The sequence below is a fragment of the Toxorhynchites rutilus genome, chromosome 3, assembly GCF_029784135.1.
Source record: "Toxorhynchites rutilus septentrionalis strain SRP chromosome 3, ASM2978413v1, whole genome shotgun sequence".
Classification (NCBI taxonomy): Eukaryota; Metazoa; Arthropoda; class Insecta; order Diptera; family Culicidae; genus Toxorhynchites; species Toxorhynchites rutilus.
This window is the reverse complement of record NC_073746.1, coordinates 39,868,877-39,892,159: the sequence shown is the minus strand read 5'-3', so window position 1 is coordinate 39,892,159 and position 23,283 is coordinate 39,868,877. Positions and strand designations below refer to the sequence as shown.

The window sequence follows — 23,283 nt, the reverse complement described above, 5'->3', positions numbered from 1 at the left end:
GAACCGCAAATTATATATTTTTATGCTCTTGCTCGTTACAATAAGTTGTGAAAGGGCGGGGCTTAAGTTACTATATTTCCTTTCTCTTCAGTGTTCTTAAATCTAATACGACATTCGATCGGTTTACGTTGTACTGGTTCACGGTGGCATATAAAAATAGTGCCATGCCGATGCATTAGTTGCTCGTTATTGATTACAAGAGTAGGCGAGATGACAAATGTGCAAATGTATGGAATGCTTCCAATTGTTATCTATTTAAACCATTCACTGACATGAGAATTGAAATGTATAGTATGTCAAAAACATCCTAGAGAACTTCCGATGCGATTAGACTCCAAATCTTCAAAATCCGTTCGTAGTAAAAATTGGTGTTAAGGTTAAAACTATTTTCTGGAGACGTGATACGGCACAATTACTGAAAGACGTAGTCCTACGAGAAAAAAATAGCAACAGTATTAAACGACGATCAGTCAAGTGTTATCAAACATACAGAGTGAATAAAAAGACGAATATTGAACAAAAACTTGTTTGTAATAAAAAATATTGGATACAATTCGAGAATCCGAGGTGCCAAATGGTTTTAGTGAAGTACCCGACTTATGACCAAACAGATCGTGATCTGTATCAGATGTGATCAGAGTTTGTTTACTCGTAACAACTATTGCGATGGATATAGAGATAATTAACCAGAATGAGCGAATATGAGCATATTTTTTCCAACATCAAAATCCCAGAACACTTAATGCAAAATTCGTGAAAACATATTAAGAAGGATTGAATTAGGTAGTGCTCTTTTGTAGACTCGAAAAAAGTAGATTCGAAAATTTTCTATTGACCTTCAGTCTTATTATATACTCTTGACTGCTTACTGTCTAGAGCGACGTTTACCGTAATGTTTTAGAACTCGGATGGCTTTTCAGTGCGGACACCTTTTCATTATACAGGTCGGACTCGATTATATACAGTCGACCATTTTTTTCAACAATTATTTTCAAATCATATACATAATCGAATCTCAAGAGAACAATTTTTTCATTAATGTATGAATGTCAAACATTAATAGAAAAATAGCTTTTTTGTGATTTGATTATGTATTGGATTCGATAACTAACGTTGAAAGTGAAATTGCGATTATATATAATCGAGTCCGACCTGTATTCAATAGCTTACCAAAACCATAACATCTTTTGCACGTTGCAATAATGTGATTGATAGTTATTATTATATCACATCAGTTTGGTGTTAAGCATGGTACAAGCTATTGATAAAAAAATGTAAAAAATCCAAACAAATATATGTGTTTCACAAATCCATCACCCTCTTTACAGATACACGGGCTAAAGGTTGTGCAGTCCACTGATCATTCAACAAGAGCCAAAGGTTGTACCGCTCATGACAACTCTACACGAACTGATGATTGCGCCGGCTAGTGACCATTCTATCCTGGATTCCTCGAGTCGAGAAAGACGCACCACGCTAGATATGAGGTACAGACTAGGGGGGCGTTGCTGATTAATGGTCAGCTGCATCCCAATAGGAAGTATCCCGTGTCCGGCACACGTACAGAGCATTGGAGACAGCAACATCCGAATTACGAAAACACTTGTAATACTAACCTCGAGCCAACCGCGAGTAATCGGTTACATATTACTAACATAGATAATAAGAAAAATTGTCAAAGTATTGAACTCCCGGCCCCGTGAGGCTAACGCCATATGAGCCTTGATAAAAATATATATTTTGGGAAAAAAAACAAATCCATGTCCGCAATAAGAAAACACATTTAGAAGATAATTTTAAATCCGGACGGATCGAGAGTTAACGATAAAGTTACTTATTGAAGAGGTTGCATAAGAGTATGTTACAAGCCCTAAAATTAACTAACTTTTGTTCATTATTGATGTTTGGTTTAGAATTATAATAGAATAACAATGAAATAATAAGTTCTACAAAATTCAATAACTATTTTTTTCTCAACGAAATGCTGCTGACAAAATGTGTGCAGAATTTAAAGCTAAAGTGTCCGGAATTCAAACCATGATTCAAAAAAGTGTCCGGATTTCAAATTACGATACAATGAAGAAATTTACAAAAAAACGCACTGAATTCTTGTACTAAGTTGCGCGAATGATAGACACATCAGTAATTAAATAGAAGAATATTTTTTGAATATTTTCAAATTGATTCTTAGCTCCAACAAATGTAGGTAACCTATCGCTGTCTAGACCGGAACTGGAAGAGAAATCACGCAAATTATTATTTATTACTTTTTCTGATGAATAAATTGTGCCTCGTTGATTCGTTTTTGACGGCTATGCTTAGGAAGCACATATTTCTCGTGATAATGGACCAATCAGAAGGTGGTATTTTCGCTTTGATAATGGGTATTGATATTTTTCAATTGCTTCAAAAAACATATAATTTTCTTTATTGTAATAGGTGCGTAAGAATATCGCACCTATTACAATATTTAATAAAATAATACAAATATCTTTGCGATCTATCAAGAAATGGTCGAGCGTTCGAAGTGTTTCATTCTTTCGTTACATGTTCATTTTCAAGATTTTTATTTTAACCTTATACCTTCCAAGGAGCAATCATCGATTTTCCCTCTATAGACTTCCTTCTGTAAGCTAACACAAAGAATGTTTGCTCATCCTCCAAATAGCATAAGGCAATAAACAAAAACACTGTTCGATTGCTGTCACTAGAACCCACCCGAACCGATACTCCCCAGTATCGATTAGTGTAATTATTTGTTTGATTTGTCCATGTTCGGTTTCATATGCAGTTATGTTGGGTTGTCTTTTCTAACCGTGATGATGTACTGCTACTGTCTGAAAATATTGTGGGCGTTGCTACATGATAATTGTATCATTTCAAAAATGACAGCTCCTCCAATCGAATGGTTAAGTTCAAATAAATGTTTCGAATGTAGCAAATTAATATTTTTCTGGTACATTATAGACTACCTTTGCTGCTGCTAGTGAGTGATACTAATTTATTTTTGCTATCTTCTCCTTACAGGTAAATATTGGACCCATCTATTTTTGTGACAATCTGGCAAATTACAACCATTCAAGGCAAGTGTTTAGAAGTGGTTTTTCAATATCAAATAGTACGAGTAGGAGGCTTGGACGACCAAACCCAGCCTCTCGATGTTAACGAAGTAGAACTTGGCTGCGGTAATCCCGGTAGGTTGCTGTGCTCGTTGGATGATCAGCCTCATGGCTTTCTGCATATCGTTCGGTTCGAGGTGCCAGGGGTAGTGATAGATAGCATGAGCAACTGCTGCAGCCTGAAATTTGTTCGCTTTTTTCGATTTCTTATTTCTATTTGCTTAACACACTCTCGTTTTTGTACCTTTTCACTGAGGTTGGTTCCGTTTACGCAGTAAACCACCATCTCACCAATCAGAACGATGAACAGCACAATCACATTCACTGCGTTGGGTCCAAAATTCTAAAGTTGCGATACGTTTAGTACTCATGTTTTACCTGATAAAACACGCGAACTCACCGTTGAAACGTAGAACATCATCAAGCACCAAATCAGAATGCAGTTGAGGATTTGATTGATCATAATGAAGCTGATGACATCCTCTAGATACCTTGCGTATTGCAGTGCCATTTGATGGAGTTCTACAATCTCCCGAAGCTGCTTCCTTCGCCCATTGCTTTCGTCGACTGCGCCGAGAGTGTTGATCTTGATCGATACCAGCTCGAATAGCTTCGTTCCGTATTGAATGATCACCAAAATGACCGATCCTTTCAAAATGCTAAGATATGATGAGCCGAAAATAGCGATAGAACAGAAGACTAAATAGATGATATTGTGAATAATGTTTCGGCGAATGTCCAACCAGTAGAATCTGTAATTGAAGAAATAACTAGTGGGATGATTTGAAACACAGCCCCAGTTTATCATACTGTATCTCCACAACCAGCATGAAGTCACTACGCTCATCGTTTCGCAAAATAAACCACTTGAGGACCGACACAACGAGTGGAATTCCCAAGTACGGAACCACAAGAAACCGAATGTACGCTTCGTACATTCTCGAGAAAAGATTCATTCTCCGATTGAACATTCGGATCTCTTCCAGGCACTGCCGGGTGCCGTGTCTTCCAATGATCCGCTTCAGAAGCGCCACCAACTTCTCGAAAGGCTCACGCCGAGCTGCGAATATTCCAATCGAAATGCACACCTCGGTAAAGAATATCAGCTCGGCTGTATTTCTGGCGAACGAATCGAATCCTTCCTTGCCGGAACCGAGCACCGCCTTGGGGATGATCAGAATCGTTAGCATCCAAAGGACGATGGCGAGAAAGCGGATTCGCCGCTTCCGGTCGCCCCAAAGTCCGATTCGATGGAGCAGCCCGAGCCCAAACTGGAGCACCTCCTCCTGGTCGGCTGGGAAGGTCTTCCTGGAGCAGAACATGACTAAGCATCTTAGCTGGGTGGAACAGGGTTTATGTACTTCAAGATATAATTGCAAACCTGGCGTTAGAACCATCGATAATGGATCCCTTACTCTTAAGTTGTCAAAGTCAAAGTTGTAACGCTAGTTTTAGTTATGATAAATACCGGCTTGAATGATATGTTTTGTATATGCCGGGTTCCTAATTGCATACACGTGTCTACATGCTGCTGATATGACAATTATCAGAAATTGCACGTCCGGAATCGTAATAAGAAATGGCAACCGAAGTTTCAGTATCTATGAATTCGATTGTGAAACTTTGTGAGATGCAGTGTCGGATAATGAAATGATTTGACATTTTCCATTACTCAAAAAAGCTCATGAATGAAAGATTTGGATGCGAGTGATATATCAACATGCGGCCTATCGTTGTTATAAATCACAGTATCTTGTCTGTTTCCGTAATCTGATAGTTTTTGATCGATTTTCGCTTCAAATGAATGAATTGTTGTCTATATAATTCTCCGTAACGGATTGGCATTGTTTCAGAAGCTTAAAATGGATATCACCCTTATGATTTTACCGAATACAGAGGTTTACCTAGGCTCCATGAATATTTCAATCTTTTGCGTTGATCGATCGAGCTATATGGTTATATCAATTACTCGAATACCATTCACCAGTCTCATAGTTGCAAGAAAAACATCCACGTGAATGTTTCCAACTATCGAAAAACATTCAGCCGAATAAATGTAAAATATGTTTGAATATTTTTTTATATTTATTTGATCTCTGAACTCTGAACAGGTTTTTATAACTGAAAAAAATCAATAACTTTTTATTATAGGGAGGGTCTGCTTCGAAAGCTTTTCAAAATCATCTGGCACTTTTTCTTAAGCGAAAAAAATCATTAACACTTGCTAAATTATTCAAAACCAAAAAAAAATAGTTGAAATATTTCGTAACATCTCAAGAAAACAAGAAAATTTGTTTAACGCTTGTGTTTATTCCTATGGCGTGAAAGAAACGGCTTTCCTGCAAATGTCGAGAACGTTGGCAAAAGGATTGAATCTTAAATATAAGCAATATAAGCAAATTCATGAAAAAACGATTCAACCCAAAAATTGCTCAAACTTTTCCTAAACCTTTTTTCCTTATTGACATTTTTTTATATTTCATACTTATTATTTTGCTATTGGAGAGGAGCTTCCTGGATTAAGTGTGGAAAATCAGAATTTATTCTGATATTTCCGAATATGCCTGATTTTGATAATTTGTAAATTTTGAACCGACTTTTGATCTCTTGTCATCGAACCAAAAGTATTCAAATATCATTTTAGACGGAAATTTCAAAAATTATATGGGGTTTTGGTGGTTTTGTGTGTTTTTTTTAAAGATTTCAAGCGACTCCAGCTGTTCATTATTTTGGAAACTTCAAAAAATTTTGCTTTCTGGTGAATAAAAATAAAAAAGGAAGACATTTAAATATTTCAAAAATTTGGCTTCCGCTGATAACGTAGCGTTTTATATTTCGTTTCGCTTTTTTGAGATCAAGGCGCCATTCATACTTTACCACAGATGTTCGAACATTTAACCCTTAGCGGTCGTAATAAAAATTCCTTTGAAAGAGCAGCGAGGCATAACATATAAGATTATGAAAGTTAAACAACTTTTATTTATTTTTTTGTGAATTTTTTATATGTATTTAAAAATTAATGTGTTCTAATTTGACATGTTATATAAAAATTTATCTTTACAATTCACAGATTCTCCCTGCATCGCACTGTACTCTTATCTTCCTACGCTACCAATCTTTTGTTTATACCGAGTGCCGTTATCTATCATAGGAGCTGCGTATTGATACAGCTTCACTAGATATAAGGATTCGTTTGGAACAGTGTAAACTGATATATAATTGAATAATGTATAAAATAAATATGCTTCCTTAATGTGGTGGCTGAGAGTAGACAAACGACCGCACAGTGTTAATAAAATAAAATTTTGTCGAATATGGGGCAGATAATTTCAACATAGGAAAATGACAAGTCTACGTTTTCTGGAAATGTCGTGATAAACTCTCTATTAAAAAGTTTCGATGGCCCTGGAAGGGAGTAGTTCTGTAGAAACAGTTGTAGATGGTTGATTGATGTTCAAGTACGAATAACAATACACAAGCTGGCCATATGTTTCAATTGTTTTTTTTCTTATGTCAATGTATGCATTGCACTGAGCACTAATTAAAGATGCGCTACTATTCAACACTTCTCAACCACTTCAATCTTCTTTGGAAACGCACAAAACCGACAATAATGCGTGCGTGTGATGCAAAAATATAGAAGCACTCTCCACCAGACAACATGAAAATCGACGCAGTGTAAGTATAACAAGTATATATGAGGGGCTTAGAATGAAAGGGGTGTAAGTGACATCATCGATTTCTCTACATCGACTCTCTCTTTTGGCCATAACTTAGTTGCAAACACATTCCCAGCTGTATTTGGCAATGTGGAAGATAGGTCAGAACCTCATTTAGACTTAAATTGGAACGATTTTGCAGTTGAGTTATGAACTAAAGAGAAAGTTGAGGAAGAGAAATCGATCAAATCACTTACACCCCTTTCATTCTGAGCCCCTCATATAATTCGATTTTCGGCCAAATTTTTTTTTTTCGAGATGACACCAGATCTCGACGTTTCATGCATTTTTAAGTCATTCGGCATCGAAAAAAAATTCGATTTTCCAAATTTGTATTTGTTTTTTATAGTTTTCATGGTCTCGGAACCAAGGGCGCTATATTTTTTTATTTTTTTTTATGGAAAGCTGAGGGAGGATTTTTCACATAACATATCTCGAAACCAGGGAGGCGTTTTTTTCGTTTTTGAGTTATGATTTTTCAAAGTTACTCGATGATCCAAAAACAGTTTTTTTTTCAGATGATCGTCATTTCAAATTAAAGCATACTAGCTAGCCTTTTTTGAAAAAAATAACACACTTGCCAATCAATTGAACGAAAACTGAAAACATGTTAACTTTGAAAAATCATAACTTAAAAACGGAAAATAAAACCTCTCTGGTATTCGGATATATTATATAGCATTCTAAAATTGATATAAAAATCTAGAATCTCTTCGATCTCAACTCCACACAAAACCACGAAAAAACCAACACTTTAAAACATTTCGAACAAAGAAGGCATTTGTCATGTCATATGAGGTGCTCAAAATGAAATGGGTGTAAGTGACATCATCGATTTCTCTACATCGACTCTCTCTTTTGGCCATAACTTAGTTGCAAACACATTCCCAGCTGTATTTGGCAATGTGGAAGATAGGTCAGAACCTCATTTAGACTTAAATTGGAACGATTTTGCAGTTGAGTTATGAACTAAAGAGAAAGTTGAGGAAGAGAAATCGATCAAATCACTTACACCCCTTTCATTCTGAGCCCCTCATATAATTCGATTTTCGGCCAAATTTTTTTTTTTCGAGATGACACCAGATCTCGACGTTTCATGCATTTTTAAGTCATTCGGCATCGAAAAAAAAATTCGATTTTCCAAATTTGTATTTGTTTTTTATAGTTTTCATGGTCTCGGAACCAAGGGCGCTATATTTTTTTATTTTTTTTATGGAAAGCTGAGGGAGGATTTTTCACATAACATATCTCGAAACCAGGGAGGCGTTTTTTTCGTTTTTGAGTTATGATTTTTCAAAGTTACTCGATGATCCAAAAACAGTTTTTTTTTCAGATGATCGTCATTTCAAATTAAAGCATACTAGCTAGCCTTTTTTGAAAAAAATAACACACTTGCCAATCAATTGAACGAAAACTGAAAACATGTTAACTTTGAAAAATCATAACTTAAAAACGGAAAATAAAACCTCTCTGGTATTCGGATATATTATATAGCATTCTAAAATTGATATAAAAATCTAGAATCTCTTCGATCTCAACTCCACACAAAACCACGAAAAAACCAACACTTTAAAACATTTCGAACAAAGAAGGCATTTGTCATGTCATATGAGGTGCTCAAAATGAAATGGGTGTAAGTGACATCATCGATTTCTCTACATCGACTCTCTCTTTTGGCCATAACTTAGTTGCAAACACATTCCCAGCTGTATTTGGCAATGTGGAAGATAGGTCAGAACCTCATTTAGACTTAAATTGGAACGATTTTGCAGTTGAGTTATGAACTAAAGAGAAAGTTGAGGAAGAGAAATCGATCAAATCACTTACACCCCTTTCATTCTGAGCCCCTCATATAATATTTTTTCCTGGAAGGTTCACTAAAATACCTTCCATTTATACTTGAGGAATCGTAGATCGGTTATGCAAATCAAAAATTATAAATTTTCTAAAATGAGCGTAATATATTAACAAACAGCCGAATTATCAGACCCTAATTTTATAAAATAAACCCTTAAGACCCTAAAAAATGCGAGGCCTTTTTTTCGGAAAGGAATAATTATATTAGATTTGAGCAAATTTTTCAAAGCGAGCCGCAGATGAAGATGCGATCCATCAGATGTGTTTCAGTTAAATTGTGTGAAACCCAGACATCATAACAATTTTATGTAACTAATAACTATGATGGTCTTAGATATCTGCAGTTGATCTGGTAATTTTCATGCTGATTACCGAGGGTTATTCTTGATCAGCGCTTGGATTTGGTTATCGTCAGTGGTGGCACGAACATTCCGGGCCACAAAAAAGGTTGTCTGTGTTTGAAAAGAACCTTTATTCTCACCAATTTGGTGTCTAATTTAGATGTCTATGTTTGGGAAATACTTAAAATTATTGTATAAACTCATCAATGTTAACAAGTTCAGTATTGAACAACGACTATGTTTTGCACCTCGCAATAACTTTTTAATTGATTGACATAGGACGCTCATCGTAATTCGGTCGGACATCTTGAATTATTCTTATACATTCGCGAATTACTTCATTTTGAACTTAAATAAGAGTTGTTTCATAATATCAACATAAGACCTTCTTCTTTGGTCATTTTTCTGATCATCGTGAAAAAAGATAGTGATGTACACAGCAGTATTAAACGCTCGTGATTGATCCTGACAGCTGCTGAACAGTGACAGGGCTGACTTGTGGTTGAGGTTCATAATTGGCCCATCAATACAATTCGAATCATACTTATACAATCGCTAATAAATTCGTTTTGAGTCTGAACAAAAGTCGACTTTAAATTATTATTATTAATCATAGTGAAAGAAATTCGCCAGCATTCGCCAAATAAATTAGCACCCGCGGCGATCCCAGCTGATAATTGAAAAAGCATCTACAAAAACTCAACAGCTTAATATGCAAATAATCCAGCAGATCAATGCCCCCGGGACACAGAGAGAGCACATGCAATACTTTCCAACCAAATTCATTCACAAACAATTATCTTCCGACTTCACTCCAATCAACATGATTAAATTTGCATAGCTAACTGTAGCTAAACCCCGCGTTGTCACATTCTTCTCGAGCTCGTTCGGTTTCCCCATTTATGCCGCAGTCCGTGGGGGATACTTGGGCTGACGTCATGCGTTAACATTGCGGTTTTGATGGCACAGAAAAAAATAAATAAAAACACGCTATGTACCGGCAACGAATGACTACATCAACCATACAAGCCCGTCATATCACCACAATCATCGTCATCATCTGTGTGAACGGCATATGGATTTCGTAATTGAAAATAGAATCTCCGATGGCCGCGAGCCGCGAGCAATTCGCGTTTGGCCTCGAGACTGACTGCCCCGCGTCGCGTTTGTATATACCCGAGAATCGCACGGTACAGCGAGCGTAGAATTATCTTAATGAGAAATTTCGGCTAATAATAACCTTTGGGGACACGACGGCGTTCACTTCTCGCAGTGTGTGTTGTTAGTCATCGGGAGCTGACGAAAATTTTTCGAACATGACAACGATGACGGAGATACCGCTGGTGGGGTCTCTCAGTCAGGAAGCAACGTTCGTGACCTCGATCTATGCCAAGCAGGCTGCTGCTGTTCGTGTCCGGGATACATTGATTGCTTCGAAGCGGATTTAGCAGAACATTGCGCGGTAATTTGCGAAATGTGTAACGGATATTTCATGCGGGTACTTCTGGCACCATCGACTGAGAATTGTATCTATTTTTTTCCTGAGAAATCTCCGCATTCGCTCGCCGTCGGCGGACATTGAACGGCGTACCGAATACCGCATGAAAAAGGAATCAGATCACACCGTTTCGAGTGTCATTTTCCGCCACGATGTACCCAACGGTCAACGGGAAGTTGCCGTTGGGAACGTGATTTGAAGCGTATTCTGTCTTCTTGTTTTTGTTTTGGCATTTTTGATTACCTGATTATGATTGCTGTTATGATTTTTTAGGTTTTGCTGAACCTTCTCCTCGGGTGGCCTGCATAAATCTTTTTCTCCTTATAGATAAAGAAACGACAAAAAAAATGAAAAGCTACAATGGAAGTGTTATCTTAATTTACGCAGGTATTCCGCGAATTTGGAAGGTATGAAAGAGTTGCAAAAAATAAGTTGTCTCTTCAACTCTCCATTAAAGATTGTATCATTCGATCGAAACTTACAGCGGTTTGGGGACGAAGCAGCTGAATGTAAAATATTCATCTCATGGCAAATCATGTATGCAATGATGAGAAATGAATTTCACGGCTGTTGTTTGGTGAAAATAGATAAATACTGCCATTCAGTCGCTCGATTCGTACAAAGTTTCCATCGATATGTTGTTCAAGAACTGCTTTCGCAACGAGTTAGACGTATTCCCGGTAGGACTGCAGACCATGGAGTTGATAGGTCTCTGGGGTGACCAGAGGAAAGTGATCCGATTCGCTGCCATAGCGTTTTGGATGACCTTCATGATCATCATTCCGAAGAGCTGCCTGGAGTACGATGGAGAGGGGTTCGATTCGTTCGCCCGTGGAACCGCTGAGTTGATATACTTCACAGATTTTGTGCTATCCATGGTTTTCTTTGCGTTCCGTCGCAAATCTTATGTCCGTATGATTACCATTTTGCAGGACTCATTCCAACAATGTGCCGGCGCGAACCAACCTGCTTCTTGTCGGGCGGCGATCACCAACTTCAACCGAAGAATTTTCCGATTTTCTCGTGTCTACGCCTGTTTCATCGGTAGCTGTCTGATATTCTACGTTCCACTCCCGATGACGGCAACCTTCGTCAACTATTTCTCTGCTGGGAACGGAACGGAACTCGTTGAGTTTGTGCTCCCCTTGGAGAACAAGTTCTACGGGTTGGACATCCGACGAAACTTGGCACACTATCTCATCTACATGATCCTGCTGGTGCCGGCGGTTAGTGGATCGGCTTGTCTGAGTACCGTCAAGGGAACCGTTCTGTTTACGATAATCCGCTACGGTGCTACCCTTTTCGAGTTGGTTTCGTTGAAAATCGATGCTCTAGGAAGATCGGTGAACTTTGGTGGAGAGCTTAGTGGCGAGAAAGGAACCGAACAAAGACGAGTTCAGCTCAAGGAGATTGTTGAGCTTCATAAGACTGCACTGGAGTTTGCTAATTTGCTGGAAAGTACTATGCAGCATATTCTACTGTCGCAGTTTGTCAACTGTATGCTGATTTCATGCTTGATGATGTTCTATATTTCGAGTGTAAGTCTTTTTTTTTGTGATGAGACGATCAGAATACTAAAACATATCTTGGTGGGGCTCATTGCAGACCTATGGGCCCAATGTGGTCAACATGATAATTTTGTTTGCAGTTTTGCTGGTAGAAGTGTTCGCCTATTGTTACAATGGAAACGAACTGAGTGAGAAAGTTAGTTTGGTTGTTCTAAATGTTCTTCGGATTAATTAATAACTTCATTCGTATTTCAAGGCAGCAAATGTGGCGGGGTCCATTTACAACTATCCTTGGTACCTCGAACCGGCCTCGATGCAGAAACAGATCCAGTTGATGATTGCGCGTTCACAGAAAAAGACGGGGATAACTGCTGCCAAGTTCTACTTCGTTGACATCGAGCGCTTCGGACTGGTCATGCAGGCATCGTACTCGTACTACTTGATACTGAAAGAGCGATTCAATGTTTAATGGTTGAGATTCGATGTTGTTGAAAGTAGTGTTCGATGTTATCAATACACTGGGTTTTATCAGCATTTCTTCATCCGACCAAAAAATCACCCTTCAATGTAGATTCGCAAAAGTGTACCAACTTAAAATGAAAAGGTACGAATATACCCAACAAAACTAAACATTTTTGTTCTTTTCACACAAATCGAGATGACCATTCAAAGATTCAAAGATTTAAAGATTCAAAGATTCAAAGATTCAAAGATTCAAAGATTCAAAGATTCAAAGATTCAAAGATTCAAAGATTCAAAGATTCAAAGATTCAAAGATTCAAAGATTCAAAGATTCAAAGATTCAAAGATTCAAAGATTCAAAGATTCAAAGATTCAAAGATTCAAAGATTCAAAGATTCAAAGATTCAAAGATTCAAAGATTCAGAGATTCAAAGATTCAAAGATTCAAAGATTCAAAGATTCAAAGATTCAAAGATTCAAAGATTCAAAGATTCAAAGATTCAAAGATTCAAAGATTCAAAGATTCAAAGATTCAAAGATTCAAAGATTCACAGATTCAAAGATTCAAAGATTCAAAGATTTAAAGATTCAAAGATTCAAAGATTCAAAGATACAAAGATTCAAAGATTCAAAGATTCAAAGATTCAAAGATTCAAAGATTCAAAGATTCAAAGATTCAATGATTCAAAGATTCAAAGATTCAAAGATTCAAAGATTCAAAGATTCAAAGATTCAAAGATTCAAAGATTCAAAGATTCAAAGATTCAAAGATTCAAAGATTCAAAGATTCAAAGATTCAAAGATTCAAAGATTCAAAGATTCAAAGATTCAAAGATTCAAAGATTCAAAGAATCAAAGATTCGAAGATTCAAAGATTCAAAGATTTAAAAAATAAAAAATTCAACGATTCAAAGATTTAAAGATTCAACAAATCAAAGATTTGATGATTCGAATATTTGAAAATTTGCAGGTTTTAGATTTTGAAGATTTGAGAATTCGATGATTTGAGAATTTTGAAGATTTGAGGATTTGAAGAAAATTATAAGTAATTGAAGGTTTGAAGATTTTGATGATTTGAAAATTTGAAGATTTGAAGATTTAAACCTGAATATTTCCATTTTGGATTATATTTGGTTTGGGAGTTTTGGGTTTGAAAATTAGGATATGAGGATTTAGGTTTGAAGATTTGGATTTCGAGATTTGGCTTTGATGATTTAAATTTGGAGTTTTAGATTCGATGATTTGGATTTGAAGATATAAATTTTGAAAATTTGGTTTCGGAGGTTTGCAGAATTATATTTGGAGGTTTGGATTTAAATATCAGAAATCGGAAATTTTGTTTTGGAGATTTTTTTTTTTTTTTTTGGAGAACGATTGTTTTGGATATTTTTGATGATTTTACTTGAGATCTGAACGGATCGGATTTGGAGGATCAAAATCTTCGAAATAATAAAATATTTAATTTTTATGTTAATATTTTAGTTTTTGGGTTTTTTCTTTCGATTCCCGGCTGCATCCGGTTCGATACTTAATTATTGTCACTGGTTGTGGTCATATTGTGTCGTGCAAATTTTTGTCACGCAAAAGATAATTTTGGTTTCAAAACAATGTTGAAACGATGACAATCTGAAAACGAGGAAGTTTTCATTCATTGGGCAATTGACATTCACATGCGGGATTGCATGTCGCATTCATAAACCCATGTCTTAGCCCCACCTATGATGCGTTCGGTAAATGTTCGGCCGCGGAACAATTTTTTCTAGGAATGTAGTTCCGGCTATTTTCAGCATAAACTTAGGTCTTTTGACAACGAGTTTGCTGCTACAATCTAAAATCATGAACTACAATGTCTTGAATGGATCGATGAACAGTACTCAGTACTCAGCTACGTAGGGTTATATTGCGTTTATTGACCAACTATCCTCGATGGTCTGTCAGTAGTTTTTTTCGACGAACTCACGGCCTCTTCTCGAACGTTGATGCTACTGGATAGTTCGTTTTTTCTCATGGAGACCAAACATTATAAAGAATGTTGCTTAAAAGAAATTTATAAGATCTAAATTAAAATTCTAAAAATGTAGCGAGGGCATGTAAGATCCCGAGCGTTTATTACTGGATCATTAGATGTTTGCACCAATCGATTGGGAATATTTCTACGTAATAAAAATATTGTTAGATTAAAAAAAGAATGGTTGTACAATTTTATATTAATGAAAATTCAACGTTTTGATTAATCCAATCTGTGCTCTTCATACTAAAACGAGCTACTAATAAATAATATCAGTACCATCAACTAGTCGTACATCATTCTATCCAAGACAAGAAGTAATGCAATATATACTGCTTTTGCTGTAGCAAGCCGTCTGTTTATGTATTGCTACTGTGCTGAGTGGAGGTGCTTAGTGCTCCAAAATGCTCTCAGAAATGGGAAAAGCTAATTGCAGAGGTGGCAGTCACGCACAGAACAGAACAGAAGAGAAATATCAACACGCATGAGTATTAGAAAAAAATCACTTGCGATTTTCCCGTCAGCGAGCAGTCAACGGCATTTTTAAAAGCTAGCACCGAGCTAACACAGTGAAAGTTGGCATCCGAGTCTGTCTAGACAGGTACACATCGATTTGAAACGTATGCGGATCGGCTCACAAATTGATGGGTTTTCGTTTCTATGGTTTAACTGTCAAATCAGTGCTTATGTGTCGAAGCGAATGCCTGACTAAAAATAGACATACAACGGACGACTTCGAGGTTCGGTTCATTCTTCATGTGCATTTGTGGACTCGCGGTATGCTAACGGCTAATATCCATCATATCCATATCACTGCATTGATTGTCAAATTTCGTCTTTTGAAGAATATTCGAAGTGCTAAATAAGCATACAGAATGGAATAATTTAGTGAATCTACGTCAAGAGTGCGGTCGTGCCTTGAACATCACTCTTTATACATTTTTTTTCATATTCAAAAACACGAAGCTATACTCAAGCCAACGTGACATATACCCGATGGTGATTTTTTTTAAATTGTACAGGGTCTTTCAGATTAAACGCTCACGCAACAAATTTTAATAACTTCCACAAAAGTGAACCGATTTTCATTTTCAAAAAACGAAATATAAAAATAAAACTTTTTTTGTGACATTTTCGATGTGACCACCCCTTTTTTCGATAACGCGTTTTAAACGGTGAACAAAATTATTCATGCACAATTCTAACATTACGACTTCGATGCTGTTGAGAATCCCAGTTATTTCTTCTTTAAGTTCCTCCAAATTTTGTGGCTTATTAACATAACAACGGTCCTTCACGTACCCCCAGAGGAACTAATCGATGACAAGAAATGTTGAAATTCTTACCATACGACGACAAAGTTTCATTAAGGTTGCTCGAGTAATACGATTTCACTCAAAATACACGTTCTTGTAATTGTACATCTTGACACTAAAAACCATCCGTCTGATCGGAACGAGTAGCCGAATATTATCGTCCCGTAGTGGGGAATGCAGTGTTACCATCGATGGAGCGGAAAAAAATGTTATTAGGAGCTATTCGATTTTTTTGCGTGAGCGTTTAATCTGAAAGACCTTGTATTTCGAGATATTGGTTGACATGGTTGTATTTGTCGGACTTTTTAAAAAAGTACAATATGGCTGACTAAAGGGTGTGTCACATCAAATTGCATCACGGAAAAAACGCTGTAGAAATTCGCCCAGTAGACCGATCCTTTTGAAAATTTTAGACAGTAAAATAAAAACTATTAAACAACTTTTGGCATTTTCTTTTTATTCATACTTCGAGCCCAAGCCCGTATGCTCGCACCTTCCTCTTTACCCCGTCCATAAGGTTCTGTACAACGTCAGGTTGTAGTTTTTTTTGAACAGAAATCCATTTTCTCTTGAAGTCCGCCTCCGATTTGACAACTTTTGGGTTCTTCCGGAGGGCCTGCTTCATAGTCGCCCAATATTTTTGTATTGGGCGAAGCTCCGGCGCGTTGGGCGGGTTCATTTCCTTTGGCACGAAGGTGACCCCGTTGGCTTCGTACCACTCCAACACGCCCTTTGAATAGTGGCACGAAGCGAGATCCGGCCAGAAGATGGTCGGGCCCTTCGTGCTGCTTCAATAGTGGTAGTAAGCGCTTCTGTAGGCACTCCTTAAGGTAAACCTGCCCGTTTACCGTGCCGGTCATCACGAAGGGGGCGCTCCGCTTTCCGCAAGAGCAGATCGCTTGCCACACCATGTACTTTTTGGCAAACTTGGATAGTTTCTGCTTGCGAATCTCCTCCGGAACGCTGAATTTGTCCTCTGCGGAGAAGAACAACAGGCCCGGCAGCTGACGAAAGTCCGCTTTGACGTAGGTTTCGTCGTCCATTACCAGGCAATGCGGCTTCGTCAGCATTTCGGTGTACAGCTTCCGGGCTCGCGTCTTCCCCACCATGTTTTGCCTTTCGTCGCGGTTAGGAGCCTTCTGAACCTTGTATGTACGCAGGCCCTCCCGCTGCTTGGTCCGCTGGACGAATGAACTTGACAAATTCAGCTTATTGGCGACATCCCGGACCGAACTTCTCGGATCACGTCTAAACTGCTTAACTACGCGCTTGTGATCTTTTTCACTGACGGAGCATCCATTTTTGCCGTTCTTCACCTTCCGGTCGATGATTAGGTTCTCGAAGTATCGTTTTAGTACTCTGCTGACCGTGGATTGGACGATTCCCAGCATCTTACCGATGTCCATATGTGACAACTCCGGATTCTCGAAATGAGTGCGCCGGATTAATTCACGACGCTCTTTTTCGTTCGACGACATTTTTCCAAATTTACGAAAAATTGACAGTGAAGCATGGCCAACGTGATCTATACACTCTTATCTGATTATAAGCGAAAGCTGAAGATATAATTCCTAAAAATAAAATTTCTACAGCGTTTTTTCCGTGATGCAATTTGATGTGACACACCCTTTATATTGTGCTTAATATTATTATTGCAAAATTGAGAAGAAAAATCCAGATACATCCGTCCGAAACATCGGAATATTTTCATGGCGTGAGGAAACCTAAAAATTTACAAAACATTTTGTGAGCAAATCATGCGAGTGTCGAAATTAACCTGTGTGTATTCAACCAATTATTAAAATTTGCACTTCAGACATTGATAATTGAAATCATCTGTTTCAGATGCACAGCGTACATTTCAATTTTCTGAAAATTACATTGAAATGGAAATTTATTTGCGGCGAAGACGCAAGTGCGCCTCCACAGTCTGGTCAACGTCGTGCTCATGTGCAATTTTTCAATATTGCATTGGTAAACTTCAAAAATTGCAGCTTCTCGCTCTTTCCATCCTCTCAAATTACAGCAGCCAGTCAGCGCACCACAAGAAAGCAAGTGGGTCAAGGTGGGCCAAAATTAACCACTCTCCAATTTAGCTCCCCTCGGTCGTTTGTCGAATCTCTCGGACTCAGTTGCCCGCTTGCTGCACGGTAGCTGTGGTTTTTCGAGACGATGACCGAGACGATTGAACTGTGAAATCAGTTTGGCCACCTCCGGTGGTTAGTGGTGGTGGTGAAAAAATATGCAAAGTCCAGCTGCTCGGTTAGAATCACGGCTTCTTCGAGACGCGAATTTTGACCGCGCCTACTTTCGCCTTTCGGTTGACATTTCGCAACATAAAATTTAAACGAGAATTAGATTACTTTCAAACTGGCTTGTGTATATACAGATGAGGGAAAGTACGCATGAAGTGCGCAAAAAACCCGACTATATGATGACATTTGGATACCCGATGTGTCCGTAGCGTTGCGTGTTGCCCTGTTCATCCCATTCCCACTCAACAGCGATACAAGGAAGTCGTAAATTCTCGCTGAACGTCAATTATTCTAATAGCAATCATCGTAACTTTCTGTATTGCTATGCATAAATCTTTATTAATATATTGGCCTCCATTCATTAGCCGGGAGATCTTTACTCGGCGAAATATTCGCAACATTACTGGGGTGGCACCATAAAAGAGAGCGGTCCGTTGCTTTCTCCAGACGACTCATGTGTATGTGTGTTTTGTGTATGCTGAATGAAGTCATGCACAATAAATAACACCTGACAGCTGGATTTGATCTTTTCCCACTAAACCACTATTAGGTAATGGATGTGGAATAGTGAGGCATTTTCCGCTTCCTGATCTTTTGAACGCTACATTGTTCATGCGAAACGACCATGTAATTGTTGCACATTTTCTCACCAAAATCAACTGTGATCGAATGCAAAAGTAGCATTTCCAACCCAAAAGCATAGGACTTTTTATTGTACTCCCCAGCTGCAATGATGACTAACCCATATTTAGTTTGCTTGTAGTGTTCGAGTGACAAAAATAATCAAAACCACTGCTGTTATGCGCCGGGAGTGCACTCATTCACTCTTTCACCGACAATAGGGTGCGACATAAATAACTAATGATCGAGATCATAATCCATGATGACATCATTAAATCTATGAAAACATCATTGCAGAGGCACTCACACACTTGCCCACAACCAGGAACTGGTTGTATGTTCCAAATCGAGAATTTTTCCGACCAACGTTCATCGCCACAAGATGCGATCAATAATGAGTCGAAGGTAGCACATTATGTAACGTAATCTGTTGTTCGTGGTCTTGCCGCGCGGATCTTCCTGAATGTCACATTTTACAGCAAGGTCCGTCCGAGTCCGAGTTCATTAGCCGCAGAGTCTCGTCGTCAGTCGGTGTGTGACGACAGATCTCTGTCAAGCGATGGAAGGTCGAACGAAAGTATGTTTACTCAGCGCGCATATGTCATGTTTATGAGCAATACAAAGATGATACTGCGCGATAGTTTATGTTTACGGGAAGGTTTTACGACGCAAAAAAAAACCTTTGGAAGGGACGTGTTTATTAACAGAAAATCAAATGTGGCACACATCTTGAGCATAACACAGAGTACACGAACTTTACGAACAGATGGAACTTTTTCGGACCGATCCAACGAACCTTCGTTCACCAGATACAGAAATAGGAAAATTCTCTCCCGTTTCGTTGCAACAACAACATTTCTTTCCCAGAGTAACAATAATCGATCGCCGCCAACACGTTCGAATTAATCTATAAGGCACTCTAAATCGCTCCGATATTTCACACTTTCTCGCTATCTTTGGCATGAGAGCGCTGCGCGCGCCAGATCTTTTCCTGAAAAAAGAATAAGACTACAGCAGAGGGAAGCGGGGTTAGGGGGTGGCGGTCAATTTAAATTTATATGTTCATGTGTACTCTCCGCTGTATTGCATATGTTACCATTTGTTGATCTTTATGTCTCGTCGCACCATATTTATGCTTATGTGAGGGCGAAGGAGTCGTGTTCCCAACTATTCCAGATACCGCGCGCCGACCCAAGTCTCCAAGCCGCTCACCGCTCACGCAATGACATTTTGAGAGACATTTGAAAAGATTGTAAGGTAGGCTCTGGGAAAGTTCAAATTCCGACCGCTTGTAAACGATGCATAATAAATTGGATACCGACAGTGATTAGGGTCCAATTACGTTTCGGTTTTATGTTATCTCCCGGAGTCTTATTTTGGATCGGTTGAACTTAACTATGAATCCGATGGGTGATTTCTGAAATGCAAATAGTGACATCTTCTTACACAATCACCTTTCGCCGGTATCTGAGATTCTGTTTTGAAGCATTTTATACACTCAATTAAACCCAATCCATGTAGTCGTGAAAGTCATACAATCACCGATTGACCCATTGTCACTCAATTAAAGCCCCCTATAAGGATCGACAGATGGTCGCTTCCCAGAGATCCAAATTGCTTCATGAGAGCGGTTCAGAGCGCAAGTCATTGATAAAACACTTTTCGCGAGAAAGTTAATTGGTTCAATCGGTATCATGTCCGTTTCATGTGCGTGTTATATTATCCACTTTTGAGGGCAACTTGAACACAAACTACTTGTATCGTCTTTTCTTACGGCGATGTATGATGATACGTTTGAACGGGCATCGGACAAGTGCTGAAATGAGAAGTCAGCAGCAAACAAAACGTTCAACATCAGAGGGAGCAATTAGCGCTGATCGTTTCAATCCCCTCGGCCAGGTTCCGTCACTCGTGTGGCCCGTGGCGAAAATTCGCGATGCGTTTCGCGGACGATTCCAATTGGTGTCCCCCGTGTTTTATCTGCGAGAAGCAATGAATCGCTAGATGATAACCTGGAGCTATCACCACAGGACTGGTGAGAGGTCGTTTCACTTAACCTACCGTGCGTCAACGCTTCATTTGCTTGAACGAACGATTCGTTAAGTGATTGATTTTTGATGGAAATTGTCAAATTAACTGTAAGAATTAACATTTACTGTTGATTGCTCACTGAACGTATTCAATATTCAAGTAGTTTATCGTTATCTCTTTACAAAATAATATCTCCTCTTGTTCTCGAAAACCTTATTTCTCAATGAAATATTCCGTAAATAATACTATCAAAACAGCTTCCGCAGAATGGCAACAGAAAATCCGAAGCGAATCGGTTGTGTGATGGCGGCGTCGGTGACAACAACCGCTGGGGAACCAATTTTCACCTTCAGTTTTCCATCGAAGAACACAACACTCATCGCTGGAAGATACCTTTATCACATTTGGCTTGCAATGCACTGCACTTCGACGTCATTTTAAACTAAAAGAAAAAGTGCTAATTTACGAAAATTTAATTATTTAAATTATTAAATTTAAACTTATCAATCAGTCCGAATTTTTGAATTCACACAAGCTTTCTATCGGCAAAAAAAATATATAAATCAAATCGTTTTTATTACATTACACATTTATTACATTTTTACTTGAGCGTCGAAATTTATGAAATAACGTTTAAGTAGAAAGTTTTGGTAGCCCTAGAAAAGGACGATAGTTTTACGTGGTTTATACAATATACAAGTTGACCATATGTCGTAATTGGTTTTATCCGTTTGCGTATAGCTTATCAAACAAATCTAAGAAAATTTTAGATTAAAATGGTGTGCGAAACATCAAAATTCGTTTGTAGCGAAAATAGTTTTTAACGTTGACATTTACTCATAAAAACGTGACCTGTTTTCATATTTGGTACCTCTACGGAAAGACGTAGTCCCACGTCATGAAATATTGAATCGTCTAGACCACATAATTTAATCCGTGGATCCATTGTTTATTTTCATCATACCTAACTACCTTGGAATTAATAAATTCAACTGTTGTGCTCGAGTAAAAAAAATCTGAAGGTAGAAGGGAAATTTTGCCGCGGTTCTAAAATTTCATTGTGCCTGATTGTTAGATGATCGAATCTCATAGCAAATTAACCGATAATTTTAGGATAAGTCGTGGAGTAGTTCAGCATTTGGAAGCATAAATTGGAATATTGTTGTCGACCTAGAACCGGATCCGCAAAAATTTTCGGAAAATTATTAAACATCGAGGATTTTTTTTTCAAAAATCTGTACCGATAAAATAATTGTTGTAAAGAAAAAAATCTCAACACATTAGCAAAGCCTTTCCGATTTAATGGTATTGAGTGTGTTTGTTTAACAAAATTGCCATTAGAGTGAGTTATGAATGAGAAAAAAAATAGTTTTGAATCAATTTTAGTTGAAGGGAAGATCTTTCGTTTTCATGTTGAATACTGATGTTTCAGTGATAAAGTCGATAATGTCTCGTAAATCAACCCTAAAGGATTGAGGAAGCAGCAGGACTATAACTAGAATAAGCATGACCAAATCTTCACTCCATGATTTATATCAAATCTACTAGCGGACCCGGCAAACTTCGTCCCGCCCAAAATTTGTGTTTTGTTATCAATACCTTCAAACATCCACGTTTTCTTATTATGAGCAAGTTCATGGGTCCAATCGCAGAACTGTTCATTGATTGATCTTCTAATTGACCCCGTTGAATTTACGTTGTACTATAAATTTCCTAGTATTTCCAACAAAACTGTTTCATCTCTATGGCAGACCTCCCCCCTCCCCTCTCCAGAAAGGTAAGAGGAGTGTTGAACCACCTTAGAAATGTTTCTTGCTCCCTAAAACCTCCACATGTCAAATGTGGTTCAGTTTGCTTGATTAGTTCCTGAATTATGCAGAAATGTATGCTCCATTTGTATGGCAGAAATCCCCCGCCCCCCCCCACAGAGAAGAGAGAAGTGTCTAACCACCATAGAAAAATTTATTGCACCCTAAAACCTTCAGATGCCTAATTTGGTTTCATTTGCTTGATTAATTCTCGAGTAATGCAGAAATTTGTGTTTCATTTATATGGCAGCCCCTCCTTATATATATATATATATATATATATATATATATATATATATATATATATATATATATATATATATATATATATATATATATATATATATATATATATATATATATATATATATATATATATATATATATATATATATATATATATATATATATATATATATATATATATATATATATATATATATATATATAATCAGATAATGTCCTGTACAATACTTCAGAGAACACTCAAAACACGGATGTAGAGTGACGGTGTCGACAGCAACCACTTTCAGCTCTCACCGCAGAAAAATACTAAATGCTTGAATTCAATAAAATTAATCGATCGCTCGGAAAAAGTCATCAATAAGTCATTCACTATTTATCAGTCACCCATCTAGCGATCAGATCGCAGCGGAAACGAGGCTTTCCAAATGGTTTTTCCCAAGGCCGGGTGTTTAGATTCGTTCTCCAAATTGGCGTTTTCCTAAACTAGAAGCAAA

At 37.8% G+C, this 23,283-nt stretch overlaps 2 protein-coding genes across 8 annotated transcripts in view; both read left to right on the top strand.

The window, feature by feature from the left end:
* The window catches only part of LOC129775560 (klarsicht protein), a 536,788-nt gene that overhangs the window by 256,375 nt on the left and 257,130 nt on the right, over positions 1 to 23,283 (top strand). The window lies entirely within an intron of this gene.
* On the top strand, positions 11,176 to 12,653 carry LOC129775562 (odorant receptor Or2-like). 3 transcript variants are annotated; one of them, XM_055780429.1, is made up of 4 exons: positions 11,176 to 11,400; positions 11,467 to 12,072; positions 12,140 to 12,238; positions 12,299 to 12,653. In XM_055780429.1, the coding sequence occupies exons 1-4, from the start codon at positions 11,230 to 11,232 to the stop codon at positions 12,509 to 12,511; spliced, it is 1,089 nt and encodes a 362-aa protein (XP_055636404.1). In that variant the 5' UTR covers positions 11,176 to 11,229; the 3' UTR covers positions 12,512 to 12,653. The 3 variants fall into 3 exon arrangements, with proteins under 3 accessions (XP_055636404.1, XP_055636405.1, XP_055636403.1); XM_055780430.1 differs by having other exon boundaries at positions 11,176 to 12,072; positions 12,140 to 12,230; XM_055780428.1 differs by having other exon boundaries at positions 11,176 to 12,072.

Coding starts and splice junctions, on each gene's coding strand:
- LOC129775562 (XM_055780428.1), top strand. CDS start 11,230: ATGGAGTTGATAGGTCTCTGGGGTGACCAGAGGAAAGTGATCCGATTC. Junction 12,073..12,139: donor TGATGTTCTATATTTCGAGT/GTAAGTCTTTTT, acceptor GGCTCATTGCAG/ACCTATGGGCCCAATGTGGT. Junction 12,239..12,298: donor GAAACGAACTGAGTGAGAAA/GTTAGTTTGGTT, acceptor TCGTATTTCAAG/GCAGCAAATGTGGCGGGGTC.